Source organism: Mesoplodon densirostris, chromosome 18, assembly GCF_025265405.1.
Source record: "Mesoplodon densirostris isolate mMesDen1 chromosome 18, mMesDen1 primary haplotype, whole genome shotgun sequence".
NCBI lineage: Eukaryota > Metazoa > Chordata > Mammalia > Artiodactyla > Ziphiidae > Mesoplodon > Mesoplodon densirostris.
This window is the reverse complement of record NC_082678.1, coordinates 56,388,175-56,403,473: the sequence shown is the minus strand read 5'-3', so window position 1 is coordinate 56,403,473 and position 15,299 is coordinate 56,388,175. Positions and strand designations below refer to the sequence as shown.

The following is a 15,299-nucleotide window of genomic DNA, read 5'->3' as shown; positions in this document are numbered from 1 at the left end:
TTTGTTGCCAAATCCAAAAAATCATCACCAAGACCAGTGTCAAGGAGCTTATCACCTCCTATGTTTTATTCTAGGAGTTTTATGGTTTCAGGTCTTAACATTCAACTCTTTAATACACTTTGAGTTTTTTTTTTTTTTGGTATGGTGTAAGATAGTGGTCCAGTTTCATTCTTTTGTGGTGTTCAGCTTTCCCAACACCATTTATTGAAGAAGCTGTCCTTTCCCCATTGTATATTCTTGATTCCTTTATTGTAAATTAATTGACCGTGTATACATGGGTTTATTTCTGGGCTCTATTCCGTTTCATTTATCTATGTGTCTTTTTTTATGCTGATGCCGTACTGTTTTGATTACTATAGCTTTGTAATATAGTTTGAAATCAGGGCGTGTGATGCCTCCCAGCTTTGTTCTTTTTTCTCAAGATTGCTTTGGCTATTCAGGGACTTTCTGTTTCCATACAAATTTTATGATTGTTTATTTCTGTGAAAATGCCATTTGATAGGCATTTGATAATTTTGATAGAAATTTGATAGGGATTGACAGAATCTGTAGATTGCTTTGGGTAGTATGGACATTGTAACAATATTAATCCAGTTCATGAGCACCAAATATATCTTTCTGTTTATTTGTGTGTTCTTCAGTTTCTTTTATAAATGTCTTACAGTTTTCAGTATACAGGTCTTTCACTTCCTTGGTCAAATTTATTCCTTAAATATTTTATTTTTCCTGATGCAGTTTTAAACGGAATTGTTTTCTTAATTTCTCTTTCTGATAGTTCACTATTAGTCTACAGAAATGCAACAGATTTCTGTATATTGATTTTGTATACTACTTTACTGAATTCATTGATTAGTTGTAACTTTTTTGTGTGTGTGTCCAGTCTTTAGGGTTTTCTATATATAATATGTCATCTGCAAATAGTGACAGTTTTACTTCTTCCTTTCTGATCTGAATGCTTTTTATTTCTTTTTCTTGCCTAATTGCTGGCTAGGACTTCTAATACCATGTTGAATAAAAGTGGCAGGAATGGGCATCCCAGTCTTTTTCCTGATCTTAGAGGAAAAGCTTTCAGTTTTTCATCACTGAGTCTGATGTTAGCTGTGGACCTGTCATATATGGCCTTTATTATGTTGAGGTGTGTTCTCTCTATACCTGCTTTGTTAAGAGTTTTTATCATAAATGGATGTTGTATTTTGTCAGATGCTTTTTCTGTACCTATTGAGAGGATCATGTGATTTTTATCCTTTTCTTAATGTGGTGTATCACATTGATTGATTTGCAGATGTTGTACCATCCTTGCATCCATGGGATAAATTCCACCAGATCATGGTGTATGATCCTTCTAGTATATTGTTGAATTTAGTTTGCTACTGTTTTGTTGAGGATTTTGCCATTATGTTTATCAGAGATATTGGCCTGTAATTTTTTTTTCTTGTGGTGCCCTTGTCTGGTTTTGGTAGTAATGTAATGCTGGCCTTGTAGGATGAGTTTGGAAGTGTTTGCTCCTCTTCTGTGTTTTGGAAGAGTTTGAGGATTGGTATGTATTTTCTTTTTTAAAAAAATTTATTTGTGCTGGGTCTTAGTTGCAGCACATGGGATCTTTGTTGTGCAGCTCTTAGTTGCGGCATACGGGATCTAGTTCTCTGACCCAGGCCCCCTGCCTTGGGAGCACAGAGTCTTAACCACTGGACCACCAGGGAAGTCCCTAGTATGTATTCTTTAAATGTTTGGTTGAATTCACCAGAAAAGCTGTGTCCCGTACTTTTGTTTGTTGAGGGGTTTTTGATTATGGATTCAATCTTCTTCCTAGTTATTGGTCTTTTCAGATTTTCTTTTTCTTCATGATTCAGCCTTCGTGTATAATTGTTAATAGTAGTCTCTTATGATCCTTCGTATTTCTGTAGTATCAGTTGTAAAATTTCTTCCTTCACTTCTGGTTTTGAGTCCTCTTGTCTTTTTGTTGTGTGTGTGTGTGTCTAGCTAAAGGTTTGCCAATTTTATCTTTTCAAAGAGTTTCTCTCAGTTTCATTGATCTTTTCTAAAGTGTTGTCTTTTTAGTCTCTATTTATTTTCCTTCTGATCTTTGTTATTTCCTTCCTTTTACTGACTTGGGTTTTTGTTTGTTCTTTTTCTAGTTCCTTGAAGTGTACAGTTAGGTTCTTTTTTAAAAAAAATAATTTTATTTTATTTTTGGCTGCATTGGGTCTTCATTGCTGTGTGTGGGCTTTCTCTAGTTGCGGTGAACGGGGGCTACCCTTCGTTGTGGTGTGTAGGCTTCTCATTGTGGTGGCTTTTCGTTGCAGAGCACGGGCTCTAGGTGCACGGGCTTCAGCAGTTGTGGAGTGTGGGCTCAGTAGTTGTGGCTCGAGGGCTCTAGAGTGCAGGCTCAGTAGTTGTGGCACACGGGCTTAGTTGCTCCATGGCATGTGGGATCTTCTCGGACCAGGGATTGAACCTGTATTCCCTGCATTGGCAGGCAGATTCTTAACCACTGTGCTACCAGGGAAGTCCCTAAAGTTAGGTTCTTTATTTGAGATCTTCCTTGTTTCTTGATGTGTAGGCATTTGTCATTATGAACCACCCTCTTAGAAGTGCTTTTCTTGTATCCCATAAGTTTTGGTATGCTGTATGTCCAATTTCATTTGTCTCAGGTATTATTTTTGATTTCTCTTTTGGTTTCTTTTCTGACCTATTGGTTGTTCAGTAACATGTTGTTTAATCTCCACTTATTTGTGAATTTTCCAGTTTTCTTCTTGTAATGATTTCTAGCTTCAGACCGTTGTGGTTCGAAAAGATGCTTGATGTGATTTCAGTCTTAAGTTTATTAAGGCTTGTTTTGTGGCCTAATATATGTCCTAGAGATTGTTCCATGTGCACTTGAGAAGAAGGTGTATTCTCTTGCTTTTGGATGAAGTGTTCTGTATATATGTGTTAAGTCTACCCCATCTAATGTGTAGTTTAAAGCTGATGTGTCCTTACTGATATTCTGTCTGGATGGTCTATGCATTGATGAAAATGGGGTATTAAAGTCCCATATTATTGTATTGTTGTCTGTTTCTCCCTTGAGGTCTGTTAATATTGCTTTAATTAATTTACTTTTTTAAAATTTTGGCTGTGTGGTGCAGCATGCAGGATCTTAGCATGTGGGAACCTAGTTCCCTGACCAGGGATCAAACCCATGCCCCCTGCACTGGGAGCACAGAGTCTTAACCACTGGACCACCAGGGAAGTCCCAATATTGCTTTATGTATTTAGATGCTCCTATGTTGTGTGCATAAACATTTACAACTGTTATAGCCTCTTGTTGGATTGACCCCATTTATCATTATGTAATGCCCTTCTTTGTCTCTTTACTTTAAAGTCTATTTTGTCTAAGTATAGCTACCCCAGCTTTCTTTTGGTTTCCGTTTGCATGGAATATCTTTTTCCATCCTTTCATTTTCAGTCTGTGTGTGTCCTTACATCTGAAGTGAGTGTGTGTATCCTTACATCTGAGGTAGGCAGCATCTTTTTTTTTTTTTAATCCATTCAGCCCCTTTCTGTCTTTTGATTGCAGAATTTAGTCCATTTACATTTAAAGTAATTATGATAAGTATGTACGTACTGCCATTTGGTTAATTGTTTTCTGGCTGTGTTGTAATTCCTGTCCCTTTCTTCTCTTGCTCTGCTACTTTGTGGTTTGATGATTTTCTTTGTGGTATGCTTAGATTCTTTTCTTCTTAGATCTTTTGTGAATCTGCTATAGGTTTTTGCTTTGTGATTACCATGAGGCTTACACATAACAACTTATAACAGTCTAAGTTTAAACTTATTCTAAATCTAAAGCACATTTTTACTCCTCCATCCCCCACATTTTTGTTTTTTATGTCACATTTTACACCATTTTATCTTGTATATCCCTTAATTATATTTTTACTACTATATCTTTTAATCTCCATACTAGCTGTATGAGTAATTAATCCATACCACCTTTACATTATATTTTTCTAAAGTGTACTATAGTTACCTCTACCAGTGAGATTTATACTTCCATATGTTTTCCTGTTACTAATTAGTGGCCTTTATTTTCAGCTTTAAAAAGTTGCGTTCATTCTTGTAAGGCCAGTTTAACTTTTGCTTGTCTGGAAAACTCTTTAAATTCTGAATGACAACTTTGCTGGTATTTTTGTCTGGAAGTTTTTTCTTTCAACACCTTGAATATATCATGCCACTCCCTTCTGACCTGCAAAGTTTCTGCTGAAAAACTTGCTGATAGTCTTATAGGGGTTCCCTTGTACATAACTAGTTGTATTCTTCTGGCTTTTAAAATTCTGTTGTATTTTTACTTTTAACAATTTAATTATCATGTATCTTGGTGTGGGTATCTTTAGGGTTTGGTTTATTTGGAACTCTCTGGGCTTCCTGGATCTGGATGTCTGTTTCCTTCCTTAGGTCAGGGACGTTTTTAATCCCTTTATTCTCTCTCTTTCTTCTCTATCGGACCCCTATAATGTAAATGTTGGTCTGCTTGATGTTATCCCATAAGTCCCTTAAGCAATCTGCACTTTTTTTCATTCTTTTTTCTTTTTACTGCTCCAGTGGTTTGAGTTTTACTGCCCTGTGTTCAAGTTCACTGATCCTTTTTATGCTGTCATCTAGTCTGCAGTTGAACCCCTCTAGTGTATTTTTCAGTTAAGTTATTGTATTTTTCAGCTCTGTGACTTCTTTTTCATACTGCCTTATATTTTCTGTCTCTTTGTTGAAGTTCTGTGTTCACCATTCTTTTCTTGAATTAAGTGAGCATCTTTATGACCATGATTTTGAACTCTTTTTAACAGGTCAATCACTTACCTCCATTTCATTAATGACTTTTTCTGAGGATTTATCTTGCTCTTTCATTTGGAGCATATTCCTCTACTTTTTCATCTTAATTTTAGACTCTCCCTGTTGGTTTCTGTGCATTAGATAAAAGGGCCACCTCTTCCAGTCTTGGAGGAGTGACCTTGTGTAGGAGATGAATCTCACCATTCAACCCTGCCTTAATCTTGGTTGTCTCTCAAACCTTTGTGATTGTCCCTCAAACCTTTGTGATTGTCCAAACAGACTACTTTATTTTTAGTGGCTTCCAGTAGTTGCAGGTGGGCCCAGACCTGTCAGTATTCTATAGGGAAGGGTCTCAGTCACCAGCTTTTAAAGTATGTAAATATACAGTCTTGTGGGATGACTAGCAGTAAGTCCCACTGTCTACCACAGCCAGGTGATCTAGAGGTGTCCCTTGGGCAGCAGTGACAAAAACCAGGATACCAGATGAGTATACGGGTTCCTTTCTGGAAGATACCAGAGACTTGAGGCAGAGGGTGAACACACAGATGGCGTCCACTGGCTTCTGTCCCCAGAGTGTGCCAAAGCAGAAGCTGGCCCCTTAGGCTGAAGCTCCAGGAAAAGCAAATAGGCCTCTTTCACAGAAAGACTGAGGGTGTGTTTCAGTTGGCTGTCTGTGTTGTGCCCCAGGGTTGGTAGCCAGCCAAGAACTGTGTTTGCCCCCAGAGCTAGGTGATCAAGAGGTGTCCCCTGGGTGGCAGCCACAAAAGCCAGGGCAACAGACACACATAGAAGCTACTCTCCGAGAAACACTGGTGCTCTGGAACAAAGCAGAGGGACAGCACAAAGACAGTGCCTGCCCTGTGAGGTCTATGGAGAGGATTACAGTAGACCCTTATATGTGTGTTTAATTAGAAGCCTGCCTCTTAGGTTGCAAGCTATAACTATTTTTTAAAAACTATTTAAAAATGTTAAATATGCACATGTCATAGGGCTCAGCCCTTCCACTCCTAGGTATTTAACCAAGAGAAAGGAAGGCATATATCCACACACTTACACATGAGTGTTTACATCAACTTTACTTGTACTAGTCTAAAACTAGAAACAACCCATTTCCATCAATAGGTGAAGAGATAAACCATGTTGTATCTGCACAATGGAATACTAGTCAGCAATAAAAAGGAATGACTTGTTGATAGACACAACTTCATGGATGAATGTGAAAATAATTATGCTGAGTGAAAAGCCAGACCAAACAGAAAAACCCTACATTGTAAGATTCCATTGTATAAAAGTCTAGAAAATGGGGCCTCCCTGGTGGCGCAGTGGTTGAGAGTCCGCCTGCCGATGCAGGGGACACGGGTTCGTGCCCCGGTCCGGGAAGATCCCACATGCCGTGGAGCGGCTGGGCCCGTGAGCCATGGCCACTGAGCCTGCGTGTCCGGAGCCTATGCTCTGCAATGGGAGAGGCCACAACAGTGAGAGGCCCGCGTACCGCAAAAAAAAAAAAAAAAAAGTCTAGAAAATGTAAACTGTAGTGACAGAAAGCAGATCAGTGGTTGCTTGGGAATGGGGCTAGAGGGTGAGGGAGGGATGAATTATAAAGGAGCATGAGGAAATTCCGGGGGTGACGGATATGTTTATCATTTTGAGGTCATGGTGTCTTGAGTGTACACATGTCAAACCTCATCAAGTTGTACATCACATTGTATGTCAGCTATGTCTCAACAGAGCTGTAAAAAAATGAAAATTTAAGTGCAGTGGTTACGTGGGAAAGGCAGAGGGACGTACGGGGGAGGAACACTTCTTTTTTCAGTTATGTATATTCTTTTCCATTATGGTTTATCACAGGATATTGAATATAGTTCCCTGTGGTATACAGTAGGACCTCATTGTTTATGCATCCTGTATATAACACTTTGCATCTGCTAATCCCCAACTCTCAATCCTTCCCCTCCACCCCGCTTTGGCAACCACAAGTCTGTTCTCTATGTCTGTAAGTCTGTTTCGTAGATATGCCCATTTGTGTTGTATTTTAGATTCCACATATAAGTGATATCATATGGTATTTGTTTTTCTCTTTCTGACTTCGCTTAGAATGAGAATCTCTACGTCCATCCATGTTGCTGCAAATAGCATTATTTCATTCTTTTTTATGGCTGAGTAGTATTCCACTGTATATATGTACCACATCTTTATGCATTCATCTATCGATAGACATTTAGATTGTTTCCATGTCTTGGCTGTTGTAAATAGTGCTGCTATGAGCATAAGGGTGCATGTATCTTTTCAAATTATAGTTTTGTCTGGATACATGCCCAGGAGTGGGATTGCAGGATCATATGGCAACTCTATTTCCAGTTTTTTGAGGAACCTCCATACTGTTCTCCATAGTGGCTGTATCAGTTTACATTCCCACCAACAGTGCAGGAGTGTTCCCTTTTCTCCACACCCTCTCCAGCATTTACTGTTTGTAGACTTTCTGATGATGGCCATTCTGACTGGTGTGAGGTGGTACCTCATTGTAGTTTTGATTTGCCTTTCTGTAATGATTAGCGATGTTGAGCATCTTTTCATGTGCTTATGGGCCCTCTGTATTTCTTTGGAGCAGTCTATTTAGGTCTTCTGCCCATTTTTCAATTGTGTTGTTTTTTTTGTTGTTGTCATATAAGCCGTTTGTATATACTGGAAATTAAGCCCTTGTCAGTGGCATCATTGGCCAATATTTTCTCCCAGTCTGTAGGTTGTCGTTTTGTTTTGTTTATGGTTTCATTTGATGTCTGTTGCCTTGGGAGCCTGACCTAAGAGAACAGTGGTACAATTTATGTCAGAGAATGTTTTTTGCCTGTGTTCTCTTCTAGGAGTTTTATGGTGTCATGTCTTATGTTTAAGTCTTTACGCCATTTGGAGTTATGTTTTGTGAGGGTGTGTTCTAACTTCATTGATTTGCATGCCACTGGGGAAGGAACACATTTTTAATGATACTGATTGGTGTTCATATTGTTACATAAATGAGTAAATAAGAGGGCCAACCTGGAAGAGAATACAAAATGAAAGCAATTTCAAATTGCTGTCCACCACCAGCACCTCCTGCAGTTGACGTTCAGAGCTGCAGCCACCTCTGCAGCACGGCTCTTCGCAAAGCTGGCTGGCTGCGGGCACCTGGCCCGGCTGCTGCACCCACTGTAGCATCTAGCACGCTGCACACAGTCCCGCACTGCCAGGTGGGCTGTGGGCACAGGGAAGAGATTCCAGCTCGCTCTACGCCTCCTGCTGGCCCCGTGAGCAGAGCCTTACATTTCAGCACGTTGTAGTCTCTGAATCTCCTCTCAAATTCCTCTTGGTTGTGGCCAAAACGGCACTTAATGTTTTTCACACCATGGGTTACGTGGCATTAACACAAGTCTGAGACTTGGGTTGATACTTCTTACTGGCACGTTCTTTAGAGGCACATGGAGATGTATTTAACAGGCTTTCCACTTCCTAGATTTATGCCAGTCAAACCCAATTTCGTAGTAAAAACCCAGGAGGAATTCTCTTGAACTTCCTGATTGACCATATTCTTGCCTCTTTGTCTTTCTGCAGATCTGAGTTGTATCCACTCTGACCAGCACACTCTCTCTCTCAGGACTTTGCAGACGCAGGACTCCAGAGTAATCAGACTCCTCAAGTGAGTAGTCCCAGCATCACCGGTCTGTGGAACCGGGGATGTTCTTGTCTAACTGAAATCACTGTGGGCATCCCTGCGGTACCCTGGGTGGGGATCAGCACACTTCTCAGAGGGCACAGACTATAAAGTGGTATGAGAGACTATATAGAGATTATATAATATTGAATGTCTTTTATAATAACCACTGTACTAATGAAAGAATATAGATGTTCAAGTGTTAATTTTTAATTCCAATACATCTTAAGCCAGTGGGATACATCTTGGAGCTTAGAATTGGCTGAGGAAGGTGAAGTTATTTAGCCACACCCAGGGTCAGGTCAGCTAAAATGCTCATTAACTTAGACGAATGAATTTTTGAGACCATGGCCTTCAAATTGCCTAGGATTGTTTCCATGGAAATGACATAGCACAGGTATTCCAATGTCACAAATATGATAGAGTTAGCTATTTTTTAAATTATGAAGGGCTAAGGTGACCATATGTCCTGGCTTTTCTGTAACTGATCCAATTCAGTATCTCTTTAGTCCACAAAGGCCATGCATTGGATGTATTACCTAAAGCGATATCGTTTTTATACTTTGTAAGTATAATCCATGTACGATCTCTATGTCTAGATTTAGGTTTAGGAAAATATGGCCATCATGACTGTGGAGGTAGGCAAGAAGTGTATGAAAGAACATGGCCACAGAAAGGATCACAAGTTCTGATTTCTTCCTGATTACCAGGGAACACAACTCCCTTCAATAAGAGCAAGACCCGGCAAGGTCGTTGTTCAGGGATTAGTTGGGCTTCTTTCTGTCTTTAACTTTTCCTAAAATAGGATGACTTTCTATCTAGTGCCTTTAGGAAAAAAAAAAAAAATCACCAGAGTGCTTTTACATTGGTTTTGCATATTGGCATCTTAGACTACTTTTCCTAACTAACTGTTAATCGATGAAAATGATTTGTCTACCTCCTGGAAAGAACACACTATTATACAAGATAAGCATTTCCAATCCTTTTACCTTCCCATTCCACAAACACTGCAGAAGGCTGTGATGAATCAGTGGCATTTAAAGTACTGACATAACCTGTATTTTGCAGGGAAGTGACTGTGATTTCCAGTTCCTTGGTGGAGGAGAACAAAACACTCCGGTCTTGCTTCCAATGATGCAAGTGTGATTGCTGGCGTCTTCATGAGCTCCAGAGGTCACAGCACGCTGCCGCGGACTCTCATGGCCCCTCGGATGATCTCTGAGGGGGACATAGGAGGCATTGCTCAGATCACTTCCTCGCTCTTCCTGGGCAGAGGCAGTATAGCCTCCAACCGGCACCTCCTCCAGGCTCGGGGCATCACCTGCATCGTTAATGCAACCATCGAGATCCCCAATTTCAACTGGCCCCAGTTTGAGTATGTTAAAGTGCCTCTGGCTGACATGCCTCATGCCCCCATTGGACTGTACTTCGACACCGTGGCTGACAAGATCCACAGCGTGAGCAGGAAACACGGGGCCACCTTGGTGCACTGTGCTGCAGGGGTCAGCCGCTCGGCCACGCTCTGCATCGCATACCTGATGAAATACCACAACGTGTGCCTGCTGGAGGCGTACACCTGGGTGAAAGCCCGGAGGCCCGTCATCAGGCCCAACGTGGGCTTCTGGAGGCAGCTGATAGACTACGAACGCCAGCTCTTCGGGAAGTCGACAGTTAAAATGGTACAGACACCTTATGGCATAGTTCCAGACGTTTACGAGAAGGAGTCCCGACACCTGATGCCTTACTGGGGGATATAAGTCACCAAAGCCTGCATCAGCAGCCCCTCGAGCAGCACCAGCACCTGCCGCACGCGTCTGCTCCCCTCTTCACCTTTCTTTCCAGATGGTCGACTTCTGGTTCTCCCTGAAGTGCTTTTTCACACTGCGTGTTCACGTCTATCTTAAGAGAGAAGGGAGGGACGGGAGGAACGTAAGGGGAATGCTTACATGGCTACTGACATTTTTAAAACTAACATTTTGGAATAGTGTTTATGAAAATCTTTAACTGGCTTTTAATCATTTTTAAGGATTTGAACAGTTTAATAAACTGGCTCCGCTCTATCCTCAATCCCATGCCTTTTGGCATCATGGGAGGAGCTCAGTGCAAAAATCACTTTGGGCCCCGATTAACCCTTCAGATACAAGCTTTGCCCAAGGCTGCCGACCAAACAAATGCTTAGGGAACATTGATACCAGTGTCAGCCTCTACTGGATCAGCCCTCTTTCCTTTCCCCCTATCAATCATTTAGTGATTCTGTAAGTTAAAAAAAAAAGCCTTTATTATTTAGCTGTTAATTATAACGAAATCTGCAAACACCCTGTTGGAATCAGTGTGCCCCAGGACTATACTAGCATTATTTTTAATAAATATATCTGCTTAACATATGGGAATTTTTTTACTGATAAGAATTTCAGGGTGTGTGTGTGTGTGTATGTGTGCAGATGAGGGAAAAAAGATGCTCTCCAACAGCTATTAAAATACGGCTCCTGCGATAATTATGAATGCTCCTTAAACCAGACATCCCACCTGAATCATGTCAGCGTTGCCCATCCTTGCAGATGGGCAGATATTAACATCATTCACAGTGTTGGAACAGTAGGAAACAGCACAGTGTACACGCTAATAAAAGGTACAGTTTTCAGTTGTCTCTTGGGAACTGGAGGGCACCAAAGCAGTGAGTCCTCCATCAGAGAAACTTGTTTTTTTATAAACTTTAAAAACGTATTTATTTTTGGCTGCACTGGGTCTTGGTTGCTGCACGTGGGCTTTCTCTAGTTGTGGCCAGTGGGGGCTGCTCTTCATTGCGGTGCGCGGGCTTCTCGTTGCGGTGGCTTCTCTTGTTGTGGAGCACGGGCTCTAGGTGTGCAGGCTTCAGTCATTGTGCACGTGGGCTCTGGAGTGCAGGCTCAGTAGTTGTGGCGCACAGGCTTAGTTGCTCCGCAGCATGTGGGATCTTCCCGGACTAAGGCTCGAACCTGTGTCCCCTGCATTGGCAGGCGGATTCTTAAGACACTGCGCCACCAGGGAAGCCCCCAGAAACTGGTTGGGACTTGGTAGAAGTTTCTATTAGCTCTTCTCTATTCCACGCTCCCGGGAAACCACTGGGCGTTACCAGGTTGCTCCTTGCTTTTATAGGGGAGCTGCTTGTCCCAGCAACAGCTTTGTCTTACTTCATTTCCTTGCTTATCTGTAGAAAAATTTCCTAGATTTTCAGTCTGTTTGTTTGGCAAGAAGCCCTACATATAATGCCACTGGCCACATATTTATATACATTATATCCTCCAGATTTTACCTGGTTTGTGAATGGTTTCCCTCTAAATTCCACCTTTTCTTATTTTATACAATTTGCCCACTTTTATAAACATGCACCATTACTGTCTAGAAGGGAAAATTAAAATGAAATTAATAGTTTCTATGGGAAATCAGAGCAACCCATAAATGCCTCAGCAGCACATGATCAAAAATCAATCAGAAAAAAACTGGCTGTGGAGGCTACGGCTTCTACAGTATGAAGGCAAACTCTAATAAGTCTGGTCGTCTTTGGATAAATGTGCAAAAATCAAATTGTATATAGTAAGAAAACACCTGCTGACAGATGTTCTTGGTAATTAAGAAAAATTTCCTGTAGAAATCCTGGCAAATGCCACTACTGGGATGTAACTTAGCACTTGGGAAGCCTAACACCTTTCCAATCTAAATGTTGGAGTTTATTAGCTAAAGGTCACAAAGGAAGGTACGTGACCTCCAAGGTGTGACGGGATATTCTGTAGTGATCCCCAGTGCAGAGCAAACATTTCAGATTTCTATAAGATAAAGGCCCTATAATCTTTTCAAAGCTTAAGAACACGCTGGTCATTAAATAAAAGGCGAGTAGAAGGCATCTGTAAATTAGCAAAGAATTATGCATATGCCCACAAAAGATACTCAATTTAAAATATGAAACCTATATGAACTAACTAGTAGCCACAGGAAAAATAAAGCATGGATAATATCCTAATACAGCCTACGCTGCTTCTACCGCAAGCACGTCCAGACAAAAATTACACACTAAGCCATAAAAAATTTAAAGGCAAAATACAACACCAAAACAGTGCTTACTAACTGCCACTCAAGAAGGGGGGTGAAGCAGCTTGTACAATGCACTGTATGGAAGTAAGTAACCTTGGTTACTGTTTCCAGGGACACTGGGCTCTTGGCTAACAAGCGCTGAGATGAAGCTGAATGCAGTGTTGATTCATTTTAATAAACCTGCATAAAGAAAATCAATGCAACGGTATTCCACACTCCCCACATCTTTACTGGTGGGTCTAATAAAACATTTCCAGTACTAAACAGATACTGAAAGTAGTGAATACTCTTTATAGCAAAGGCTTTTTATTGATGTCTGCTGTATTTTCCCATGGAGTGACTAAACCTATCATACTTGGTAAGGTCAGCAGTAATTATACTTAGGAATTTTACCTGAGGCGTTCTGGAATATATCTAGAAATGGAAGCCAATCTAGTTAACAGGTGAGCATACTTTTAAAAATGTCATCAATATGGACCACTGTGACAGAATAATAGTCCACATAGCATTTCCAAAAAATGTCTCTGCAATGTAAATTCTGTCAAACTGGGAGACATTTCTTGTCGCCAAGGTAGATTTTGTTATCATGGTCTATCATGGAATGTGTAAGGCCAATTAGAAGGCTGCTTGAAATCTGGTGCCGTGTTGAAACCCTAGGTGCTGCACAGGCTAAAGTGGAACCCAGAGGCCTCAGGCAAAACCTGCTAGAAACCAGCCCACTTGTGTTGTCACGAACACCCACTGGCTCTGTGGAGGGCAAAGGTAACAATTCAGAGACAGCTGTCCCAGGCATTAGTAGCTGGCGATGGTATCATCTGGAGCAAATGAGAAAAACAGATTTACCTCATCAACAGTTCTCTGTGCACTCGGGCGCGCAGCCAGGTAAAGCAGAAGCCTCATCAACAGCTCGGGAATGAAAATGTCGTCTACCTTTCTTGGAGCGGATGGAAGTAAAAGGTAGTACGGTGGAACAAAACAGAATTTCCTCAAGTTTTGTCCTCAGGAGGGAAAATGATCTAATTGATTATGTAAAGCAGCAATTACACAGACAAAACCAACTTTTCCAGTTTACAAATAAAAACAAAGTCTAGGTGAGAGAGCTTAAGCCATACAAAGTGAAACACAAGATTCAAAATCTCTTCATAAAGCACGTGATTAACAATTGAGAGAAACGTGTGTCCTAGTTTGGTGGGTTCTTCCCAGGAATAACACAGTCTTTAACCACTAGGCTTTTTCCCCCTATTTTATGCATTCATTTTAAGTGGCAAAGAAAATTCCCTACACCAGAGAGCATGAGCCTTTTCCTTCTAAAATTCAGTGCTGGTTTTTTTTTTTTGTGGTCTGCGGGCCTCTCACCGTTGCGGCCTCTCCCGTTGCGGAGCACAGGCTCCGGATGCGCAGGCTCAGCGGCCATGGCTCACGGGCCCAGCCGCTCTGCGGCATGTGGGATCTTCCCGGATTAGGGCACGAACCCGTGTCCCCTGCATTGACAGGCGGACTCCCAACCACTGCGCCACCAGGGAAGCCCTCAGTGCTGTTTTTGAACAGTTTCCTGCCTTTGCTTCTAAGTCACGTGCCTCTACCACAAATACACAACTTACTTTTCTCCTTGCTAGGCCAGGAGCTCCACCTTCTAACCCTGAATTAATTTCCCGGTCTCTCATAGAGATACTGCGGTATTGGTCCCTGTGCAGTCATTTCTGGAAATTTGGCTAGAGGCCTCTGCAAAGAGGTTTCATTCAGCTGGCTTTCCAAATCTCATCTGAAAAAAGTATCACGTTCACAGTCTGTGTGTGAGGTAAAACAAGGCTTTCAGTGAAGGCGCCTAAGGGCAACGATATTCACCCCAATACACCGAGATTCAGGCCTCTGTCAAAATGAACATTCTTCTCACTGCAAAGTTCCCAGGCATGTTTTGAGAAAGTTCTCTTAAAAGTTGACAGTCTTAGAAACGAACGAAAAGAGGAGAGAACTGGTTCGGTTGTGACAGTAAAGCTGGTAAATCTGCCCTCATCCACCTGCCATGGTCCAATGGAGAGAAACAGAATTTTTTCTATAAAAAGAATATCAGTTTAATCACAATTCCCCCTTTTTACTCATTTCAGCTATTAACAAACTAAATGTGGATAAATGCATTCTACTTCACAGAACAGTAAGTGTTCTAGATCCACACAAACACTGGCTCAAAACATCCTTCCAACTCCAGTCCTATAGCAATAATTTTTCTTCAAGTGTCAATTCTTCACAGTTTCAATACTGCAGCAGCAAATATTCCTTAGATAAAGAAAATTGTGGTCCATGTTTTAAAACATCTTAAGAGAACTAGAGAGAAGTCAGCAAACTTCCAGTGCAGTTTGGGTAGAGCAGTTTTACCTTGAATCCCAAAGACTGGCCGTGGGAACCTGGGGGCAAAGGTCGTCGGTGGGAAAGACTGGGAACTTCTGCAGCACTTCCTCCCCCCGCCACCTCGTGAGGATTTCTTCGCGTAGCTTGATGGTGGTAGGGGGAGCTCTGCAGCATTCGCATTCTGTTTATTGGTCCCTGTCACCCCAAGGGGTGTGATGGAAAACAAACCAACCCAGCTAGCACTTCCCACAGGAGCTTTCAGGAGATTTCAGAGCAAATCAGGCAGGATGAGGCCGGGAGGTTTTGGTTCCACACAGTTGATCCAGAAGTTTGCACAGCTGGCGTGATACTGGTGTCCTCCATACGCCAGCTTGAAGCTGTCCGTTTCCGAGTTGAACGC

The 15,299-nt window shown here is 41.6% G+C and overlaps 2 protein-coding genes across 12 annotated transcripts in view; one reads left to right on the top strand and one right to left on the bottom strand.

Annotated features, from left to right (window-relative positions):
• DUSP14 (dual specificity phosphatase 14) overlaps positions 1 to 10,869 on the top strand; it is a 23,791-nt gene extending 12,922 nt beyond the window's left edge. Inside the window, exons 2-3 of the mRNA XM_060082868.1 lie at positions 8,386 to 8,470; positions 9,554 to 10,869. Of these exons, the coding sequence (XP_059938851.1) occupies positions 9,646 to 10,242 (597 nt within the window). The 5' untranslated portion in view covers positions 8,386 to 8,470; positions 9,554 to 9,645 and the 3' untranslated portion in view covers positions 10,243 to 10,869. The remainder of the gene's footprint in view (positions 1 to 8,385; positions 8,471 to 9,553) is intronic.
• SYNRG (synergin gamma) overlaps positions 6,750 to 15,299 on the bottom strand; it is a 95,405-nt gene continuing 86,855 nt past the window's right edge. For 10 of the 11 annotated variants that reach the window (XR_009530464.1, XR_009530466.1, XR_009530467.1 and 7 more), the window contains 2 exons: positions 13,397 to 15,299; positions 6,751 to 11,672 (listed from right to left, as the gene is read on the bottom strand). Coding sequence is in view for 1 of the 11 variants with exons in the window: in XM_060082866.1 (XP_059938849.1) it covers positions 15,168 to 15,299 (132 nt within the window). In the remaining 10 variants the exon portion in view is untranslated. The other variant, XM_060082866.1, reaches the window with a different exon arrangement.